The sequence below is a fragment of the Cornus florida genome, unplaced genomic scaffold (genome assembly GCF_030987335.1).
Source record: "Cornus florida cultivar Cherokee Brave unplaced genomic scaffold, ASM3098733v1 CherokeeBrave_3.0.0_Hap2_Chr07, whole genome shotgun sequence".
Lineage (NCBI taxonomy): Eukaryota > Viridiplantae > Streptophyta > Magnoliopsida > Cornales > Cornaceae > Cornus > Cornus florida.
In genome coordinates, this window is record NW_026775577.1 from 6770160 (window position 1) to 6790306 (window position 20147).

The 20147-nt window shown below is 35.3% G+C and overlaps 1 protein-coding gene, 2 long non-coding RNA genes and 1 pseudogene across 3 annotated transcripts; 2 read left to right on the forward strand and 2 right to left on the reverse strand.

Annotated features, from left to right (window-relative positions):
* Positions 1–6584: 6584 nt before the first annotated feature.
* On the forward strand, positions 6585–13486 carry LOC132315912 (amino acid transporter AVT1I-like). Its single transcript, XM_059814358.1, has 3 exons — positions 6585–6902; positions 12137–12744; positions 12830–13486. Exons 1-3 carry the CDS (start codon positions 6599–6601, stop codon positions 13346–13348), a joined length of 1431 nt encoding a protein of 476 aa, XP_059670341.1. The 5' UTR covers positions 6585–6598; the 3' UTR covers positions 13349–13486.
* Positions 8808–11745, reverse strand: LOC132315913 (uncharacterized). The gene is made up of 2 exons (XR_009483876.1): positions 11077–11745; positions 8808–9687 (listed from the first exon to the last, which is right to left on the reverse strand). It is a non-coding gene; the product is annotated as an uncharacterized LOC132315913 (long non-coding RNA).
* Positions 13487–16180: 2694 nt separating the features above from the next.
* LOC132267428 (amino acid transporter AVT1I-like) lies at positions 16181–17346 on the forward strand (annotated as a pseudogene).
* Positions 17347–18397: 1051 nt separating this feature from the next.
* On the reverse strand, positions 18398–19726 carry LOC132267429 (uncharacterized). The gene is made up of 2 exons (XR_009469008.1): positions 19567–19726; positions 18398–18684 (listed from the first exon to the last, which is right to left on the reverse strand). It is a non-coding gene; the product is annotated as an uncharacterized LOC132267429 (long non-coding RNA).
* Positions 19727–20147: the final 421 nt, after the last annotated feature.

Sequence of the window (20147 nt, forward strand, 5' to 3'; positions counted from 1 at the left end):
GGTTTTATGAGGTTTTTTGGAAAGGTGTGCGACTGTGAGCCTCCTTCTTTAAGGAAGGTAGATTTCGAGGACGAAATCTCTTTAAGGAAGGTAGATTGTAATTTTACCAATTATATATACATATATATATATATATGTTAAATGTAAAATTTGTTGCCGTGGGCCCCATAGGGGCTTTAGTCATTATAATGACCTTTTATGGTCAGACCATCTGCTATCTCTCACTCTCGCGCAGTATCTCTCTCCATCTGTTTTCTTTTTCTTTAAGCTTCAATTTTGCTCTTCCATCTTTCGGCCAATTGGTCAGATTTCCGGTCTTAGTTCCTTGATTGAAAATGTTCCTCTCATCGTTCTCTATCACATAGTCAAATGATTTAATTTTTTGAGGGGTGGTGATTATTTTGCGAATTTTTTAAATTTTATGATCTAAGGCTTCGGAGGGGGTTTTGGGCCACTTAGAGTCGGATTCCGAAGCTGAGCCTTTGGAACAGTAGAATCTCCTCATCGACGGCTACGTTCCCACTGAACAGTTTTCTGTTCCACAGCTGTTGACCGGCGTTGACTTTTGTTGACCAGCATTGACCTTGTTGACCGGCGTTGACTTTCCCGGCTGGGGATGTATTTTGGCTACTTTTGAGATAGGGGTGCTCTAATTCACAATTTCTTAGGTTTTATGTGAATTTTCCTTCTTAAATTGACTATAAGCATGTTTAATTTCAATTATTTTGACTATGTGATTGTAGTTGATTATATGTAAAGTGGTGGATGTATGCTATGTGATAAATGAGTTTATAAATTTAGTTACATTCTTGTAGTGAAAAAGCATGCTTAGAAATGACAAGTTATTTAGTTTATGTATTTCAATTGCCATGGAAATTTGATGTCATAATCGTAGAAATAAATGTTTAAAATATTCTTTCACAAGTTGTGATTGTGATATGGGTAAAATGTATGGAATATAGTTGTTGAATTTGGTATTTGGAATCATGAAGCATTTATGCACTCATTGGGAAAGAAAAAGGGGAAAAGTGTATATATTTTTTTTAAACCAATGAAACTGTTTTGGGGAAAAGTTTTTGAAAAGTGTTTGTGAAAACCCGGACGCCTTGGAGGCGCCTAGTGGTCCGTGGTGTTAGTGTGGTCTAGAGAGGGGACTAGGGAGAGACCCTAGTGTGGTTGAGCTAACCAGACTGGATGCGACGCTTGGAAGGTGCCTTGTGGTCGTGGATGGTTAGCCAATCCCCCTTTCGTGACGCCTTGGAGGTGCCTTGGGTCGAATTACACTAACGGTTTGGAAGTTGAAACAGTATGGTTTTGGAAACAGGGAGTGACATTGCATGGCATGGCACGGCACATCATTGGCATACGTGGTGCATTTGGTAATTGGTTGAGATATGTATGTTTGTTGATGATACAGTGGTTTTACTTGACTCCCGATATATGATCTCGTTCTCTTGCTTTCTATTCTTTATGTAGATTCACGGGGTCATAAGAGGTGTGTCTTAGACACTTCCTACTGAGCGTTTAGCTCACCCCATCATTTTAACATTTTTCAGGTCACGGGAAGGAAGTGGCGGATGACGTTCCTCCACAGGTTTTGATAGGTTAGTGGACTGTTTGACATACTTTGTAGCTATGATCTCATTTTATTATTATTATTAATATTTATAAACCCTGACATGACACGTATATTATGTATTGATATAGGAAAGGACGGTAACGTTTTTTTAGTTGACCTCGGGTTCGGGTAAGGACCCGGTTAGCGATTCGGACTCTCGGGTTCGGGTCGTTACAGTTTCTTAATTTAATTTTCTCAAAAGTATGTGAATGATATATAGATGAATTGTATAGAATTGTGTAATAGCATGCTTATGTAAAATGAATTATACTTTGTATGCTTGTTATGCTAAAACAATGTTGAAGGGAAACATGTATTACCTATTTTAGAGATTTAATTTACAAAGCATGTGTGAAATTCTATGATTGAATTTATGATTAGGAGCATGAAGCATTCATGCATCCATTGAGAAAGGAAAATGAAAAAAATGTTTTGAAAGCAAATGAAATGATTTTGGAAAAATATTTTGAAAAGTGTTTGCGAAAACCGAATGCCTAGAAGGTGCTTAATGGTCCGTGGTGTTAGTGTAGTTTAGAGGGGAGTATAGTTGAACTAAGTAGGCCGGATGCAACGCCTTGGAGGTGTCTTGTGGTCGTGGATAGTTAGTCAATCCTCTTTTCGTGATGCCATGGAGGTGCCTTGGGTCGAATTACACCAATGGTTTGGAAGTTGAAATGGAAATATTTCAGAAATGGGGAGCGACATGAGCATGACATTGCACTTTATTGGCATACATGGTGTATTTGTGACTTGGATGACATTTGTGTTTATATTAGATATTGTGGTTATGGTTTATATTCCTAGCATAGTATGATCCCGTTATCTCGTATCCTATTCATTGTATGGATTCATGAGGTCATAAGAGGTGTGTCTTAGACGCTTCCTACTGAGCTTTATGCTCACCCCATCATTTTAACATTTTTTTTAGGTCACAGGAAGGAAGTGGCGGACGACGTTCCTCCACAGATTTTGATGGATTAGTGAACTGTTTGACCTATTTTGTAGCTATGATCTCATTTTATCATCATCATCATCATCATTATTATTATTTATAAACCATAGAATGACATGTATATTATGTATTGCAATAAGAAAGGATGGTAACGTCTTTAGTTAACCTTAGGTTCGGGTAAGGACCCGGTTAGCGATTCGGACTATCGGATTCGGGTCGTTACATCTTTTTACTTTTGTTCTTCTTCATTTTTTTTGTCTTGATTGAAAATGATGACTTAAGTGTAAGTTATGAGCTCTTCGTGTCAATAGTTAAAACAGAAAATGACTGAAGAACCCTTGATCCTTTGTTTCAATCTTGCTACAGATGATTACACTTGGAGGTGAGGAGAGCTGGAAGAACCTTGCAAACTTATCAAGTGGTGAGAAGGTATGCTCGGAGAAGAGTCAATGGACCCAATTTATTTTGCCTCTAAATATACATTCTAATTTAAGCTTAGCCTTGTCTATTAATTTAAATAATATAATTTTTTTGTTGGCTTTTCATAATTTTGTTGATTTATTCTATTGGTGGCCTCTTTTATATCATTTATTTTTCCGAGTTTTTAATTTTAAATAGGAATTTACATATAAATAAATAAATAAATAAATAAATAAATATATATATATATATATAAAGTGTGGTATTATAAACGGGGTCTGGTCAGCATTGAGACATTCCAAAGGTTCCTTGCCCCAAACTGTGATTTAGGGTTGGTTTGTACGTGGCTCGGATTTAGATTGTTGGGCCATTCCTCAATTGTGTACGGGCTACTGTAAGGCCTGCAATACTAGTTGGGCTTGTTCGTTGGACCTCAGGCCTAAGCTTAATTCGACATCTTAATTATTAATCCTGGATTCTCCAATGGTCGTTTTCTTTGGGTCCTTTCTCAAGCAACTTATAGAGGCCCAAAATTAGCTACAAAGCTTGGCAAATTCGGGAGAGAGGGGATTCGAATATGGGCATAGCCAGAGCTTGTTTATAATAATACCACACACTAAATCACTGGGTAATGCCTAACGAACACTGCTATTGGGGATATGGTGATATTGACGTTGTACGTGCTTGAATTTTTAATTAATAAAATGACAAATTTATCTCTCCAAAAGTGAAATGTGTAAGTTTTGGTAATTGAATATTTATGAAGGTCAATTATATCATTTTCATTTATAGACATGTGGGCTCTGTTTATAATAATACCACACACTAAATCACTGGGAAATACCCAACGAACATTGCTTTTGGGGATATGGTACTGGCGTTGTACGTGCTTGAATTTTTAATTAATAAAATGACAAAGTTATCCTTCCAAAAGTGAAATGTGTAAGTTTTGGTAATTGAATATCTATGAAGGTCAATTATATCATTTTCATTTATAGACATGTGGGCTCAGTTTAATTCTTGTTGATCGTTGTGTGGTGTCATAGTGGAGTTATTAATCTATTAAAATGTTCATTGTTTTTGCTTGATAGAGAAAAATGCTTAGGAAATGGAAATATGGAAATGGAGATGGAGACATTATAAATATGGGCTTTTCCATTCTGAAAGATATCTCTCTGCATCACTATTTATCCTTTTCACAACTAATGCATGTTAAAATTATACAACCCTAGATTTACAGCACTTTTCTCTATTCATCGTTTTTAATATTTGTTAGGTAGAATCGCACTAGAAATGAGGTTTATCAATTATATCATTGAAGCCATCGGAGACTTGATCACATGGTTGGCAAAAGTTGACACAATATGTTGTCACGACTCAAACCTAACACAAAATTGGCAAAGTTTGAGTTGTTTTAATCACGTTCCTGACAACCTAATTAACCAATTTAATCGTATTGTATTCATAATTTTGGGTCAATTTGTTTAATCAAACTTGATCTGTCTAATTAATAAAAGAGAGGCCAACTTCAACGGCCTATTTTAACTTTTATAATAGGTTTTAATTCAATATTTATATTTTTAATTTGCCTATAATAACAATATTTTTATATATAAAAATATAAATAAATTTTTAAACAAGTTATGTTGTATTACAAGTTATTTGAATTGGATTGTGATGTGTTACTTTTTTATATAAAAAAATATAAATAAATTTTTAAACAAGTTTTATTACAAGTTATTTGGATTATATTGTGTCGTGTTACTCTTTTAATAGTCTTTTTCTTATCGAAAGCGTAACACTCACATGATCCGTGACAATTTCATTCACAAGTAGTATCTGCTACTTTTGGGATGAGGTCTCCACTTCTCATTAACAATTTTGGTATTTTGTCAATTGGTGTCAATTATGTGTCTCAATTGAATGTGACAGGTACACTGTAAGGTCATGTTCTAATTAAGAATCCCAAGCTTTTGAAGCACCTCTTTTGGACATTGTTAGGCTGGTGGTGGTGGTGTTTAATTGCAAATAGTCAAAATTGGACGACATTTTATAAAAATAAATCAGCTTATATCCAACTTATTTCATCATTATTCTTATTTTAATCACATATACAAATGAAGTTGATCAGATGAATTCTCTCTTCAACCTTTTATTTTATTTTATTATTATTATTATATGTCATTTCACGTTATATATTTAATCTTATAATGTAATTTTTAATAATTTCATCATCATAGTATGATAGTCCTCTGTATCTCTTGTCTTTGATAAAAATTAAATGAGTTTTGGATTCGTAAATTCAAGTGCACAACACAACCAAATTTATATTTTTTAATAGATCAGGCTGGACCCACATTACAAATTCTATCAGGAAATTCTACCTTTTGAGATTGAATAGCAAGCACTCAGTCCATTACGTGATTTTTTATTTTATTTTTTAATTTATTATTTTCCCATTGGAATATTATTACACATTCCATTTTTAGTGATCAATTGCATCTTTATTAGTTATTTATTGTCTTTTGGTGTAGTGCAAAAGATAAAGTGGTTCACTTGGTACGCGGAGATGCTGTAGGATTTAGACAATGAAAGTGAGAGCTTTTGGAAATGTCTAAAGAACAAGTAGGAATGTTTCGTGGGATAGTTCAAAGAAAGCTATTTTTTTTTTCCCTCACCCCTATTTTGACCTTTATATATATATATATATATATATATATATAATTTTAGGCGATTTTGCATTAGCAAGAGCTTGAATTCTTCTTGATGAGTGGAGAAATTCATTCTTGAATATCGAACATTCCATCTTATTAAGTATCATTAAATAAGAATAGAACTATTAAGTATTTTACTATTCTTGGAGTATTTAAATTTTTTTTGGACAAGTGATCCTTGTCAATTGTGACTCTAGCATAACTTAACGTGAGTCCTGTCAAGTAATAATAAAATTAAAGATAATAAAATGTAATAAAGGTGTACACACGACATGACTTTTCAAATAAAATGTAACCACATCAGCACGTGACTTTACATTTAGAAAAAAAATGAAGAATCAAAAAACTCAACAACTTCTCCTCCTTGATTAATGTGGAACGTGTTGTGAAATCGACATTTTCTTTTTCATTATATCAAACAAAAGGTCCTCTAATAATTAGTTGTCAACAAGTCATTAATTCCAATATAAGATATTCTTGTCACATAAAAGTTAAAAAAAATTAAATATCTTGAAGTAGTTTTAATTGTATGGACTGTGTCCAAATTTTTCAAAAGCAAATTTATTATCCAATTGACCAAGTAAATTAAACTAAGATAAGTCCTTAAGCAAGCCAACCACACAATTCAGGGCATGTAATAGTCAGATTCTAAAGTGTTAGGCTTTGTATTGAACCCCTAATATGTGGTAAATGTTAATTGAAAATGACCTTTTTTATCCCTCAAAGTATGATTTGATTAGAACATGACACAAGCGCTAAGATTGGTGGGACCACTCTTTGTGGGGACCTTATTGATAACAGGGATCAAAATTCAAGTGTGCCAGCAGCAGAATGTTGAAACCCATAAATATTAGAATTTAGAGGTAAGATCACATACTGCTCTTAGAACTCTTCATGCAACACAGCATCTCTCTTAGGTCTCCACAAAAACACACACACACACACTCTCCCTCCCTCCCTCCCTCTCTCTCTCTCTCTCTCTCTCTCTCTATATATATATATATATATATATATATAATGGAGGATGAGCCACATGATGAGCACTCTCTAACCGTACCATTCATACTTGACAATGGTGGGAATCAACACCAGCTTAATGAGGAGGAGGTTGAGAGAGGAGAGTCAGTTAGTGAGCATCAAAGTGCTGGCACCACCTCTTTTTCCAAGACCTGTTTCAATGGACTCAATGTTATGTCAGGTTCTTCTTCTTCTTTTATGTCATTTCTTTAGTAAAATGTATCTATATATGTTTATATAAATTAGCTCGAGTCACTAGGCTTTACCTTACAAGACCATTTCTACATATAATTGTACTACTTATTTGTAGCATGTTGAGACAAATGCCACGAATCAAGAAACAAACACTTAACACACAAAGATTTACGTGGTTTGACGTAAAATCAGCGTACATAATAAAGTTATGGAGAACGATTTCAATATATGAATAAGATTACAAGTTTCAGTCGCCTAATATTCTCTCACTTTCTAAAGTGCGGCTTTCAGTTTTCTCTTATACTACATTTCAAACCTTGAAACGGGGATGCTGAAGTTGTGGATAGAACTTTGTTTCAGCCCAGGTCGTAATGACTCGAAAAATGGAGTTTGTGTATTTTTTGACATGTTTCTCTTGCGGATTGTGGACTGAGGTTGTAGATTCTATTTTAGCCCAGTATGGTGTTTTTAGGGTTTGTGATGTGTTACGAGAGAACACTGAAAATTGCAGTTTAGAGAGTGAGAAAGAGAGGGCGGTTGGGGATTAAAATTTATAATATCTAGTGAAATTTTTCACTGAAAATTCACCTCGAACAATATAAATATTTGTATCTTGTGTGGTGTATGTTTTCTGTGGAACAGGGATTCCCTTAATTAATGTGAAGATGACTGAAGAAATTAACCCTAGTGCTCAATATGGTTTCTACCAAAAGAAATTATGGTTTTGAATAGTAGAATTTTCATTATATGAAAGACATAATAATAATAATAAAAAAAAGTTATTGCATTAATGTGTTTCATTCCAAATTTTTTCCCCTGGCAGTCGTATTCATCTCAAATCAAGGTTTTTTTACATAAATAAACACCAGATATATATAAAATAGTGAACTTATTTTACATTCAGCTTTAATTGGGATGCTACATGCATGCAACTTATAGGTAACTTTATCCTCTGCCTTGAAGAAGACTTAAAGGAAGTTGATTTATAGGCTTGAGGATTTAAAAGCTGAGATTGGAATTTTAGATTTGTATACTCTCAGTAGAAAGAAAATAACAAATAAGAATAAAAATCCGAGCTCAGAAACTCAATTTATCATTGCAACGACCCGAACCCGAGAGTCCGAATCGCTAACCGGGTCTTTAACCAAACCCGAGGACACACTAGGGGAAAAATGGCCATTTTACAATATGAGAGGTTAATCCATCCTTAGACTAATAAAATGAGGTTTAAAACAATCATTCTAGTCAATTCCATGATACTCGGTGAGGTTCTACGGTCATCGGTTATGAATTCTCAAAAACGCCCTTACCGGTTCAAGGCAGATCCCGACACTGTTTCACTAAAATAGTCATAACTCTCAACATGAATGGAATTTGAGGATGAGGTTGGTCTCACTGGAAAGCTAACTCAAAATCCTTGAAAATGGACTCAAGAATGACCCTAATTGGGTTTGGAACGAAGAAGTTATGACCAAACAAAATCTGGCGGTCAAAGCTAATACACTGTTAAGGCAAAAATATACACTGGAGGGCTGGAACCGGTTTCCAATCTTGGTACAGGTTCCACCTGGCAGAATGCCACAATGCGAACCAAAAACACCCTTGAACCGGTTCTACAAGGGCTGAACCGGTTCTCGAAGTCCAAAAACCTGAAAATAGCCCAGAAAAGTCTAAAACTAAGCATTTGTGTATATGGGTACTCCCTTGGTCTCTTGATAACTTTATTTAAAGTCTAAACCTATCCCAATTCATGCATTCAAAGTGTGTAAAGTATAATTAAACTCCCGTGCCTTGCATTAAACTAAATACAAATCCAATACATCGTTTTAAAAAAAATCGAATTATATAAATCCCATTTTTATACAATTTCTAAAGAATTACATACAGAAAATGAGGCCTTCATGGCCAAAATTACATAACTTTAATATAAATAAAATGAAATCCTAATTACATCAATATCCATAGATGCATATAATTCATCGGTTTATCTCTAAATTTCTTGAAAAATGTTAATAAGAATAGGGTGAGCTCAACAGCTCAATAGAAAAAGCTTAAATTACATTCCTAATAATCCCGTGAACCACAACCAAAGAAGAGGAGAATAAGAAGAATGGGTCATGGGAATGTCAACCATAACTTCAAACATTAAATTCATAAATCATTTCAACACATAAGATGCAATTGCCCTCCTCTTTCCTTCCAACCTAAATCTCATCAAATCTTTCACAACCATCATCTTACTTCTCAACCCAACTTAAACCACAACCTCAATTCCCTTCTCATCCTTCATTCCCGCATCACGACTTCAATTTCGTAAGCCCAATTTCCCCATGAAAAATACTTGAAATTTATGCTATTAATTGTCAAAATACTATTCATGAATTTAAATCAACATCATTATACATGATATACAAAACATAAGACAATCATAAAAATTATATTTCCGCATTTCAACATAGAAATTAGTAAGTTATGCACAACTAGTATAAAAACGCATTAGCCATATTTCAAACCACATAAATCAACCATATATCATGCTTGAACACCACAACCCAAGTCTCTACAAAACTAAGCATGCTGCACAACAACAAGATTTCAAGTAAGAATATACGTAGAAGCTTACTAAAACCATATGACTCATAATTTAAACTTTCCCTTCCTCAAGATAGTAAACCAAACAAGGCCTTTGCAAGCCCCAAATTTCAAAAACCTTCCAAGCCCTAGCAATATGGGTGCCAAATGGAAGACTTCTCCAAGCTCTCCAACTTTCCCTGTAATAACCCGAACCCGTAGGTTCGAACCATTAGTTAGGTCCTTAACCGAACCCAAGGTCAACTAAGGATAATACTATTCTTTCCTACGTCAATACATGTTATACGTGTCATTCCGGGTTTATAAAAAAATAAGTAATAATAAATAAATAAATAATAATAATAATAAAATGAGATTATAGCTACAAAATATGTTAAAATGATCTATTAACCCATCGAACCCTGTGGAGGAGCGTCGTCTGCCACTTGCGATCAGAGTCTTAAAAAAAATATTAAATATAAGGGGTGAACAAATTGCTCAGTAAGTGGTGCCTAAGACACACCTCTTGTGACCTCGTGAATCCAAACAATGAATTGAACAATGGGGAACAAAATCATGCTATGCCAGGAGAAAATACAACAACCTCAAATCCAAAATGAACAATGTGGTGCTATGGAATGCCATGTCATACTATGTCGCTCCCCCTTTTCAAAATCCAATCCATCAATTTTTCAAACTGTTAATATAACCCGTCCTTTGGTGATCCCGCAGTGACACGAGAAAATGATTGGCTAGTGTCTCTGACCCTTGGTACCCCCGCGGCGTCATTTTGGGCCCAGCTAGCTCAACCACGTTAGGGTGATCTCCCTAATTCCCTCTAGGCTATATTAACACACCGGCCATTTGGTGACTCCGCGGCGACCGGGTTTTCATAAAAAAAGATTTTAATCAAAACTTCTTCCTAAAAATTCCCCCTTTTCATTTCCAACAAACCATTCCCATTTTTATTTTTTATTTTTTTCCCAATGCTCATGCATGGACATGTTATGCCATACATATGTATTTATCATTCTTCAACTTAAACTACACAAGAAAATTTCACATGCTCTCGCATAATATTTCTAACAAATTAACAATAAAATGAGCATAGAAAATTAGTACTTAAACATGCTTTACATCCAAATAAAGTAATACACATAATTACATACTTCATATACATATTTAAGCCATTTTAAAACAAAATCAACACAATCCAGCACACAAAGCATGCTCTTACATACAATTCAATTAAATACACATGCTCACGTACTTCATATACACAATCAAGTCAATTTAAAGAGCAAATAAGAAATTTCATACTCCACAAATGAGCAAGCTTTACAATAATTCTAAGAAAATTTTCATAAGCTTCCATATATTATTTCTAACAATTTTGTCAACGTAATAGCATAGAGAAATCAATAATTAAGTATGTTTTCCATGCAATCAACAATTACACATAATTGTATGCTTCATATACAAAATTAAAATTTTTTAGCGACAAATAATTCAAATTAATCATGCTTGTCAACAATTATAGTAGAAAAACTCACAAAGGAACAAGAAGATTGGGTGTTAGAGACCTCTACCTCAAAATGATGAAAATCTCCAATTTGAATCCTAATTTTCGAATTTCCTAGGGTGCACCAAATGATAAATTGCTTACACCCATGAGTAGATCTCGACAAGTTCTTCGTTTTGCCACAAACGGCATAAAAAATCTTCAAAAGATGAGTGAGTAATTGAAGCTTGAAATTGTGAAATGAAAAAGAAAAATAAAAAGCAGAGGAGGAAAGAAGACAGCCGCGTAGAGAGAGAGAAAATTGGTTATGGTAATGACCCCTTGGTCATTATAATGACTAAAGCCCCTGTGGGGCTCACGGCAACAATTATTACATTTAATATAAACATATATCTATATATATATATATATATATATATATATATATATGATTGGTAATATTACATTCCCTTTTTTGGTCACCTCCAAAATCTTACTATAACTCTTTCAAATCAAGGTTTGCAAGACATATGTATATATAGATGTATAGATATACAGAGAGAGGAGAAAGAAAACTAAAGAGAGAGGGAGGGAGAGGGGGGGGATTTTCAGCAAGAGGTAGAAGAATTGGTTGAATTTATTTATTTATTTATTTTTGTAATTTATTCCATGGTTCTAAATGTGCCATTTGTCAAGCTTGGAGTGGAATCACTTTTGGTCATTTTACTATCTTGTCCCTCACTTCAACAATTCCTTCCATTTAAATCCCATAAAATATCTTTCTAACATATAGCTACCCATATATATATATATATATATATATGCATGTGAAATGACTACAATGCCCTTTACTTAAAATGAGACAACAAGCGAAGTTCCCGAGTGTGGAAATTGTCGGACTTTCCAAAAATTTTAAAAATGATACCGTTACTTCTAATTGACTTAAATTTGATTAAAAATAAATTTCCAATACCCTCGGCGCTCGATGAATGACCAAAATGCCCTTTGGGGCCCGCGTGGCATGCAAAACGAGGTAAAAATTAAAATAATCCAGAAAAATCAAATAAATTCCCAAAAACAGAAAATAGGAAAAATCGGTAACATTACCATCATTACAGAACTAAATTCAACCTCCTTTGGCTTCTCAGGACTCGGAATACTGTCAGTTCCATATGCGCTAGCATCAGGAGGGTGGCTGAGCTTGATACTTCTATTTGTCATTGCCATTGCAGCCTTCTACACAGGTTTACTGATTAAAAGATGCATGGATATGGATCCAAATATCAGAACCTATCCTGACATTGGCGACGGAGCATTTGGGAGCAAAGGCAGATTGTTGGTATCAATTTTTATGAACACGGAGCTCTACTTAGTCGCGACAGGTTTCTTGATTCTAGAAGGGGATAATTTAGATAATTTGTTACCCCATATGGGAATTGAAATTGGTGGGCTAAAAATAAGTGGAAAACAAAGCTTCGTGGTGATTGTTGGCCTTATCACAATGCCTACTGTTTGGTTAGACAACATGAGCATTCTTTCTTATGTCTCTGCCACTGGAGTTCTAGCTTCCCTTGTCATCCTTGGCTCGATTTTGTGGGTTGGTGCATTTGATGGCGTCGGATTTAACCAAAAGGGAATGATTCTAAATTGGAATGGACTTCCGATTGCTGTCAGCTTATACGCCTTTTGTTATTGTGCTCATCCAGTTTTACCTACTCTTTACACTTCTATGAAGAAAAAGCATCAATTCTCAAAGGTAAAGCAAGGATTTTGAATTCACTCTAAGGTGGTTTTAACTGATTAAGGTACTGACTTTTACTCTGCTTTTTTTCACATTATAGGTTTTGCTCATATGCTTTGTCATTTGCACCATCAGTTATGCATCAATGGCGATTTTGGGGTATTTAATGTTCGGATCAGACCTTCAATCACAGATAACATTGAATCTCCCAACAGAAAAAGTTAGTTCAAGAGTGGCAATATGTACAACCTTGGTAACTCCCATATGCAAGTATGCGTTGATGGTTAAACCGATTGTGCATGCTATTGAAAACCGGCTTCATCGTTACTGCAACAAGAGACCCTTTAGCCTCATCCTGATCAGGACCATCTTGGTAATGAGCACCATTGTTGTAGCCGTGACAGTCCCTTTTTTCGGATACCTCATGTCACTTGTTGGAGCTTTTCTAAGTGTTACCGCTTCATTTTTGCTGCCATGCTTCTGCTACTTGAAAATTTCCGGTGCTTATCAGAGGCTTGGATTTGAATTGCTGATCATAATTGTCATTGTGCTTATGGGTATATCAACTGTATTGATCGGTACCTACACATCTTTGGTAGAAATAATAGCACATTTGTAACCAGTAAGTGTTAAGACTTCTTTTTGTTTAGTTGAAAATTCTCTTATTTAATCTACTGTAATGTTTGTAAGTAGTGAATGCTTGTGTATTCCATGATGGCAGTGTTTTCACTATTACCTGTTTTATTAATTTGAAAAGTGAGAGATTAGAAATTGAAGGTTTGTGCCTAAACCTATTACTCTACTAGTAAAGTCAAGTGATTATATATAAGGAATTATTTTCTCCAGAATCACTCCATTCCTTTAGCACCATCTGGTCACAAACCAAGCCAAACAATGCAAAATTCGAAATCTTAAAAGTATATTAATCTGATTCGAATGTCTCCAACTTTCTAAAAACAAACTTGTTATCAATTAATCACATAAGAAATCTAGATAGAGGTAAGAAGATAGTTTTAGCAAGGCAATGACCTTTTCTTTTTACTTTTCTTCTTCTTCTTCATTTTTTTTGTCTTGATTGAAAACGATGACTAAAGCGTAAGTTACGAGCTCTTCTTGTCAATACTTAAAACAGAAAATGACTGAAGAACCTTGATGCTTTGTTTTGTTATTGGGGCATAGCAACCAGAATGATTCCCCCGCGGAAAACTTAATACTGTTATCACTGGATGCACCAGCAAAAATTAGTGATTAGAGCCTTTTGTCACCATCAGATCATTAGTAATTTTAAACTTAGCATCCTATTCTATGAAACACAAAGGCAAACCATGCAAATTCACAACTTCAAATATGTTTAGTAGATTAATCTGATTCTGAGTGTTTCAGAAAATTTTAATCCCGTAAGAAATCTAGTTATAGATAAGGTAGTTTTAGCAGGCCAAACATCTAAAACACATGCAATAGTCATATCTAGTACTTGTCTACGTGAATTACAAATACATTGAAAATACCTACTGAAAACAATGAGCCACTCTTTTTTCTTTTGTTGTTCTTCATTCTTGGGCTTGACTGAAAACGATACATCAGTGAATGGGAAGTCATGAAGGTCTTACTATCAATTTAAAATGTGACAGAAGCAGAAAAGGAGAAGGAAGAGAACTTACCAAAAGAAAGAAAGGTGGAGTAGGGAAAGGGAAATACTGACTATGACGCCGTTGATTCAAAAGTTACACTAGTACTGCAACTGTTCTCATGAAGGAGATGAAGATTCTCGAGGAAACTTTTAATTTGAAAGGCAAGAGAATAAATCATCGTTGTCGTCGCTGCAAGTTCGGCCACCACCATCCCTGTCGCACAACCGCCACCACCATCATTTTAGTCGACAACCACCACCAGCATCGCCACTGCCGACATCTTCTTTGGTTGGAAGGTAAGTCGCCATGGAAGAAAAGCTCTCGCCTGCCTGATTTAAGTCAAATTTGGAGGGACGATTTCTTTGAATTTCAGACAACTATGCCTCAATTTCATCGGATAGCTGGACTGATGTAGGATTTGGACTGACGATTTCCTCTATCAAACTCATCCATGTCTCTCTTTTCAACCACATCAACTACATCTCGATTCCGACGCCGTCGTTGCTGGAGAAGAAGAGAGGCAACAACTTTTGGATTCTTGCAACTTCTGGACCCTGTCACTCACTCTCATGTCTATCTCTGCAATCACCATCCTCAAACCCAGATACCGTTTTTTAGAGGGAGAAAGATGACCACAAAAACAAAATTAAAATTATAATAATGATTCATGAAAACAAGGAAGTGAAAACGTTAGTGAACAGCCCTTAACACACAAAAATTTACGTGATTTGACTTGAAGCCTACGTGCATAATAAAGTTAAGGAGAAAGATTTCAATGCAAATAAGATCACAAATTTCAGCTCCCAAATCTTCTCTCAATTTCTAAAGTGAGGCTTTCAGTTTTCTCTTATACTACATTCCAAACCCTGAAGCGGGGATGGTGAAGTTGTGGCTAGAACTTTGTTTCATTCCAGGTCGCAATGACTCGAAAAATAGAGTTTATGTATTTTTTGACATGTTTCTCTTACGGATTGTGGACCAAGGTTGGATTGTGGACCAAGGTTGTAGATTCTGTTGTAGCTCAAATATATAAGGGCGTTTAGGATTTGTGGTGTGTTACTAGAAATTACTGCAAAATTGCAATTTAGAGAGTGAGAGAGAGAGGGCAATTGGGGATTGAAATTTGTAATTTCTTGATTTTTACATAGTGAAATCTTTTGCCAAATATTCACCTTGAACAATATAAATATTTGCATCTTGTGTAGTGCATGTTTTATGTGAAACAGGGACTGCCATAATTAATTTGAAGATGACTGAAGAAATTAACCCCAGTGCTCAATTTGTTCTCTGGCAAAAGAAATTATGATTTTGAATAGTAGAATTTTCATCATATGACAGCCATAATAATAATAACAAAAAAGTTATTGCATTAATGTGTTTCATTCCAAATTTGTTCCCTTGACAGTCCTATTCATCTCCCATCAAGGTTTTTTAACATAAATAAACACAGATATATACAAAATAGTGAACTTATTTTACATTCAGCTTTAATCGGGATGCTACATGCATGCAGCTTATAAATAACTTTATCCCCTGCAAAGTTTATCCCCTGCCTTCAAGACTAAAGGAAGTTGATTTCTAGGTTTTAAAAGCTGAGACTGGAATTTCAGATCTGTATACTCTTAGTAGAAAGAAACATAAAAAATAAAAATAAAAATCCGAGCTGAGAAACTCAATTTATCATTACAGAACTAAATTCAACCTCCATTGGCTTCTCAGGAATCAGAATTCTGTCAGTTCCATATGCGCTATCATCAGGAGGGTGGTTGAGCTTGATACTTCTATTTGTCGTTGCCATTGCAGCCTTCTACACAGGCTTGCTGATTAAAAGATGCATGGATATGGATCCAAATATCAGAACCTATCCTGACACTGGCGACCGAGCATTTGGGAGAGAAGGCAGATTTTTGGTATCAATTTTTATGAACACGGAGCTCTACTTAGTCGCGACGGGTTTCTTGATTCTAGAAGGGGATAATTTAGATAATTTGTTACCCCATGTGGGAATTGAAATTGGTGGGCTAAAAATAAGTGGAAAACAAAGCTTCATGGTGATTGTTGGCCTTATCACAATGCCTACTGTTTGGTTAGACAACATGAGCATTCTTTCTTATGTCTCTGCCACTGGAGTTCTAGCTTCCCTTGTCATCCTTGGCTCGATTTTGTGGGTTGGTGCATTGGATGGCGTCGGATTCAACCAGAAGGGAACGATTCTAAATTGGAATGGACTTCCGATTGCTGGCAGCTTATACGCCTTTTGTTATTGTGCTCATCCAGTTTTCCCTACTCTTTACACTTCTATGAAGAAAAAGCATCAATTCTCAAAGGTAAAGCAAGGTCTTTGAATTCACTCTAAGGTGGTTTTAACTGATTTAAGTTACTGAATTTTACTCTGCTTTTTCACATTGTAGGTTTTGCTCATATGGTTTGTCATTTGCACCATCAGTTATGCATCAATGGCGATTTTGGGGTATTTAATGTTCGGATTAGACCTTCAATCACAGATAACATTGAATCTCCCAACAGATAAAGTTAGTTCAAGAGTGGCAATATGTACAACCTTGGTAACTCCCATATGCAAGTATGCATTGATGGTTAAACCAATTGTGCAGGCTATTGAAAACCGGCTTCATCGTTACTGCAACAAGAGACCCTTTAGCCTCATCCTGATCAGGACCATCTTGGTAATGAGCACCATTGTTGTAGCCGTGACATTCCCTTTTTTCGGATACCTCATGTCACTTGTTGGAGCTTTTCTAAGTGTTACCGCTTCATTTTGCTGCCATGCTTCTGCTACTCGAAAATTTCCGGTGGGCTTGGATTTGAATTCCTGATCATAATTGTCGTTGTGCTTATGGATATATCAACTGTATTGATTGGTACTTACGCATCTTTGGTAGAAATAATAGCACATTTGTAACCAGTAAGTGTGACTCCTTTTTGTTTTGTTGAAAATTCTCTTATTTAATGGACTGAAATGCTTGTTTATTCCATGGTGATACTGTTTTCATTATTACTTGTTTTATAAATTTGAAAAGTGAGGGATTAGGAATTGAAGATTTGTGCCTAAACCTATTCGTAAAGTCAAGTGATTGTGTAATGAATTATTTTCTCCAGAATCACTCCATTGGAGTCTTTAGCACCATCTGTTCATTAGTAATTCTATATGAAACTTAGCATCATACTGTCACAAACCAAACCCTGCAAAATTCAAAATTATAAATATATTTAGATTAATCTGATTCTAATGTCTCCAAATTTCTAAAAACACACTTGTAATCCAATTAATCACATAAGAAATTTAGGTATAGATTAAGCACTAGCAACCAATACAGAAAGTTTATGTAACAACCCAAACCGGGGGTCCGGAACGCTAACCGGGTCCTTAACCAAACCTGAGAACATACCAGGGGTAAAATGGTCATTTTACAATGTGAGAGGCTAATCCATCCTTAAACTAATCAAATGAGGTTTAAAACAACTATTCTAGTCATTCCATGATGCTCGGTGAGGTTCTACGGTCACCGAATATGAATTCCCAAAAGCGCCCTTACTGGTTCAGGGCAAATTTTGACACTATTTCACTAAAATAACCATAACTCTCAACATGAATGGAATTTGAGGATGACGTTGGTCTCATTGGAAAGGTAACTCAAAATCCTTGAAAATGGGCTCAAGAATGAACCTATTTGGGTTAGGAACGAAGAAGTTATGACCGTCTGAAGTCTGGTGGTCAAAGCTGTCAAACTGTCAAGGCAAAAATGACACAGTGGAGGACTCAAACCGGTTCAAGAATCCTGAACCGGTTCAAGATGGGCAGTAAGCCCATACGTGAACCAAATGCATCCCTTGAACCAGTTCAATGGGGCTGAACCGGTTCAAGATGTCCAGAACCTTAAAATCAGCTAAGAAAATGTCTAAAATTGATCTTGTGCACTTGGGCACTCCTTTAGTCCCTTGGTGACCTTACTCAAAGCCTAAACCTGTTTCAAATCTTCCATATAGTGTTGAAACTAACATTACTAAGTGGCACTAAATAGAATAAGACCATACATGAGTCCGATACATCATTAAAATTAAGCAAATCCGTCATACATAAAAAATATGGCTTTGAGGCCTTACATGAATATTGAAATCATAATGAGACCACAAAGTACAAGAGAATGGTCTCAAGACCATTTCCAACCATGTGGAAGATAGAAAATGATCCCTAATATTATTTACAACAAAAGGGTTAATATACACATTAAGAACAAAAGAGTCCAGATCCGTCAACCCGACTAAACTGGTAGTGGATTGTCGTCCGCCACTTCTTTGCCATGACCTGAAAAATGTTATTAGTAAAGGGGTGAGCATAAAGCTCAGTAGAAGTTGCCTAAGGCTTTAATTTTGGACTCTATTAAGCCACGTAACACATAAAGGAATGATAAGAAATTGAGATTATGCAATGGGAGTCCACACAACATTTACAACTTATAGGCAACAAACTCAGCACATAACACAATTCTACAAAATAATGTGCATAATATGAAATATGATGCACCCATCCCAAACTGGTCTATACCGACCCATCTTTCACTTTTCGAAAACCCACTAATTGACTTTATCGAGGCGAGATTGATAACTAACCCCGGTTCCATTTTTGGCAATGTTTGACAACCGTTAAAGGACCTAGTATCAACTTGTTCACGCCCTAAATCGGGCCGCGCTCCCTCTAGGTCAAGATAGCCCCGGACTCGCGAAATCCGACTCATTTTTTTTAAAAAAAACTGTTCCTTTCCTTAAAGAAACTTCATTTTTTAAATAAAACAAAATTTCCTTTCAAATTACCTCTAAATCCCCTTTTTATGCCATAGTATGCATTGTAATGATTTTTAACCTCAAATCATAAGTTCATCACTATTGCACCAAAAATATCATCAATTCATCATATAAGAGTCAAGTAACATTCATGACATACTTAAAAGATCAACACAATAAGGATATCTTTTTCCTAAGTAAGGCATGTTCAAGAATTTTCAAAATTTTCACATAACAAAATTAAGTAAGCCATCTACTCAAGATTTAAACAACTCATGAGTTACACATATAGAAACATTCACAACTCAACAAGTTTATATCAAATTTCATGATTTACAACATATATCAAAAGTAATAGAAATTTACTCAAATTGAATCAAAACTTAAACATTAGGAAAACCCTTACCTTAAAGTGGTTAGCCAAACAAGGCCTAAGGCTACGCCAAATTTTGAACCCTCTTCAAGCTCATCAACTTTCTCTCTATGGCATCACCAAAAACACTCTTTAATCTCCCCAAATCCAAGAAAGGGGAGGAAGCTAGCGAGATGCACGAATTGAGGGGAAAGAAAAGGAGGGTTTGGTCTTACAATTGAAGCCTTGGCCCTTAGGGTGCCACTTGTCATGCCACCAATGGTTTATACTTTTGGTGAAGTTTCAATCTTACCCTTGCTCATTCAATGTAATGCCTCCTCTGTTCTCCAAAATTTCTTCCCAACTATGTAGATACCTGTATATGAATGTATGAGTGAAATGTACATAATGCCCCTTACTTAAAATGAGAAAACCAAGAGAAGTCTCCGAACCCGAAAATTGTTCCGACCTCGAACAAATTTTTAGAATGACACCACCACCTCTAAATGACTAAACATGACTAAAAATATATCTCTAGAACCCTCGACTCGAGAAAATGACTAAAATGCCCTTCGACGCCAGTGTAACACACAAAACGAGGTACAAAAATTAACTAAATTTAGAAAATTTGAAAA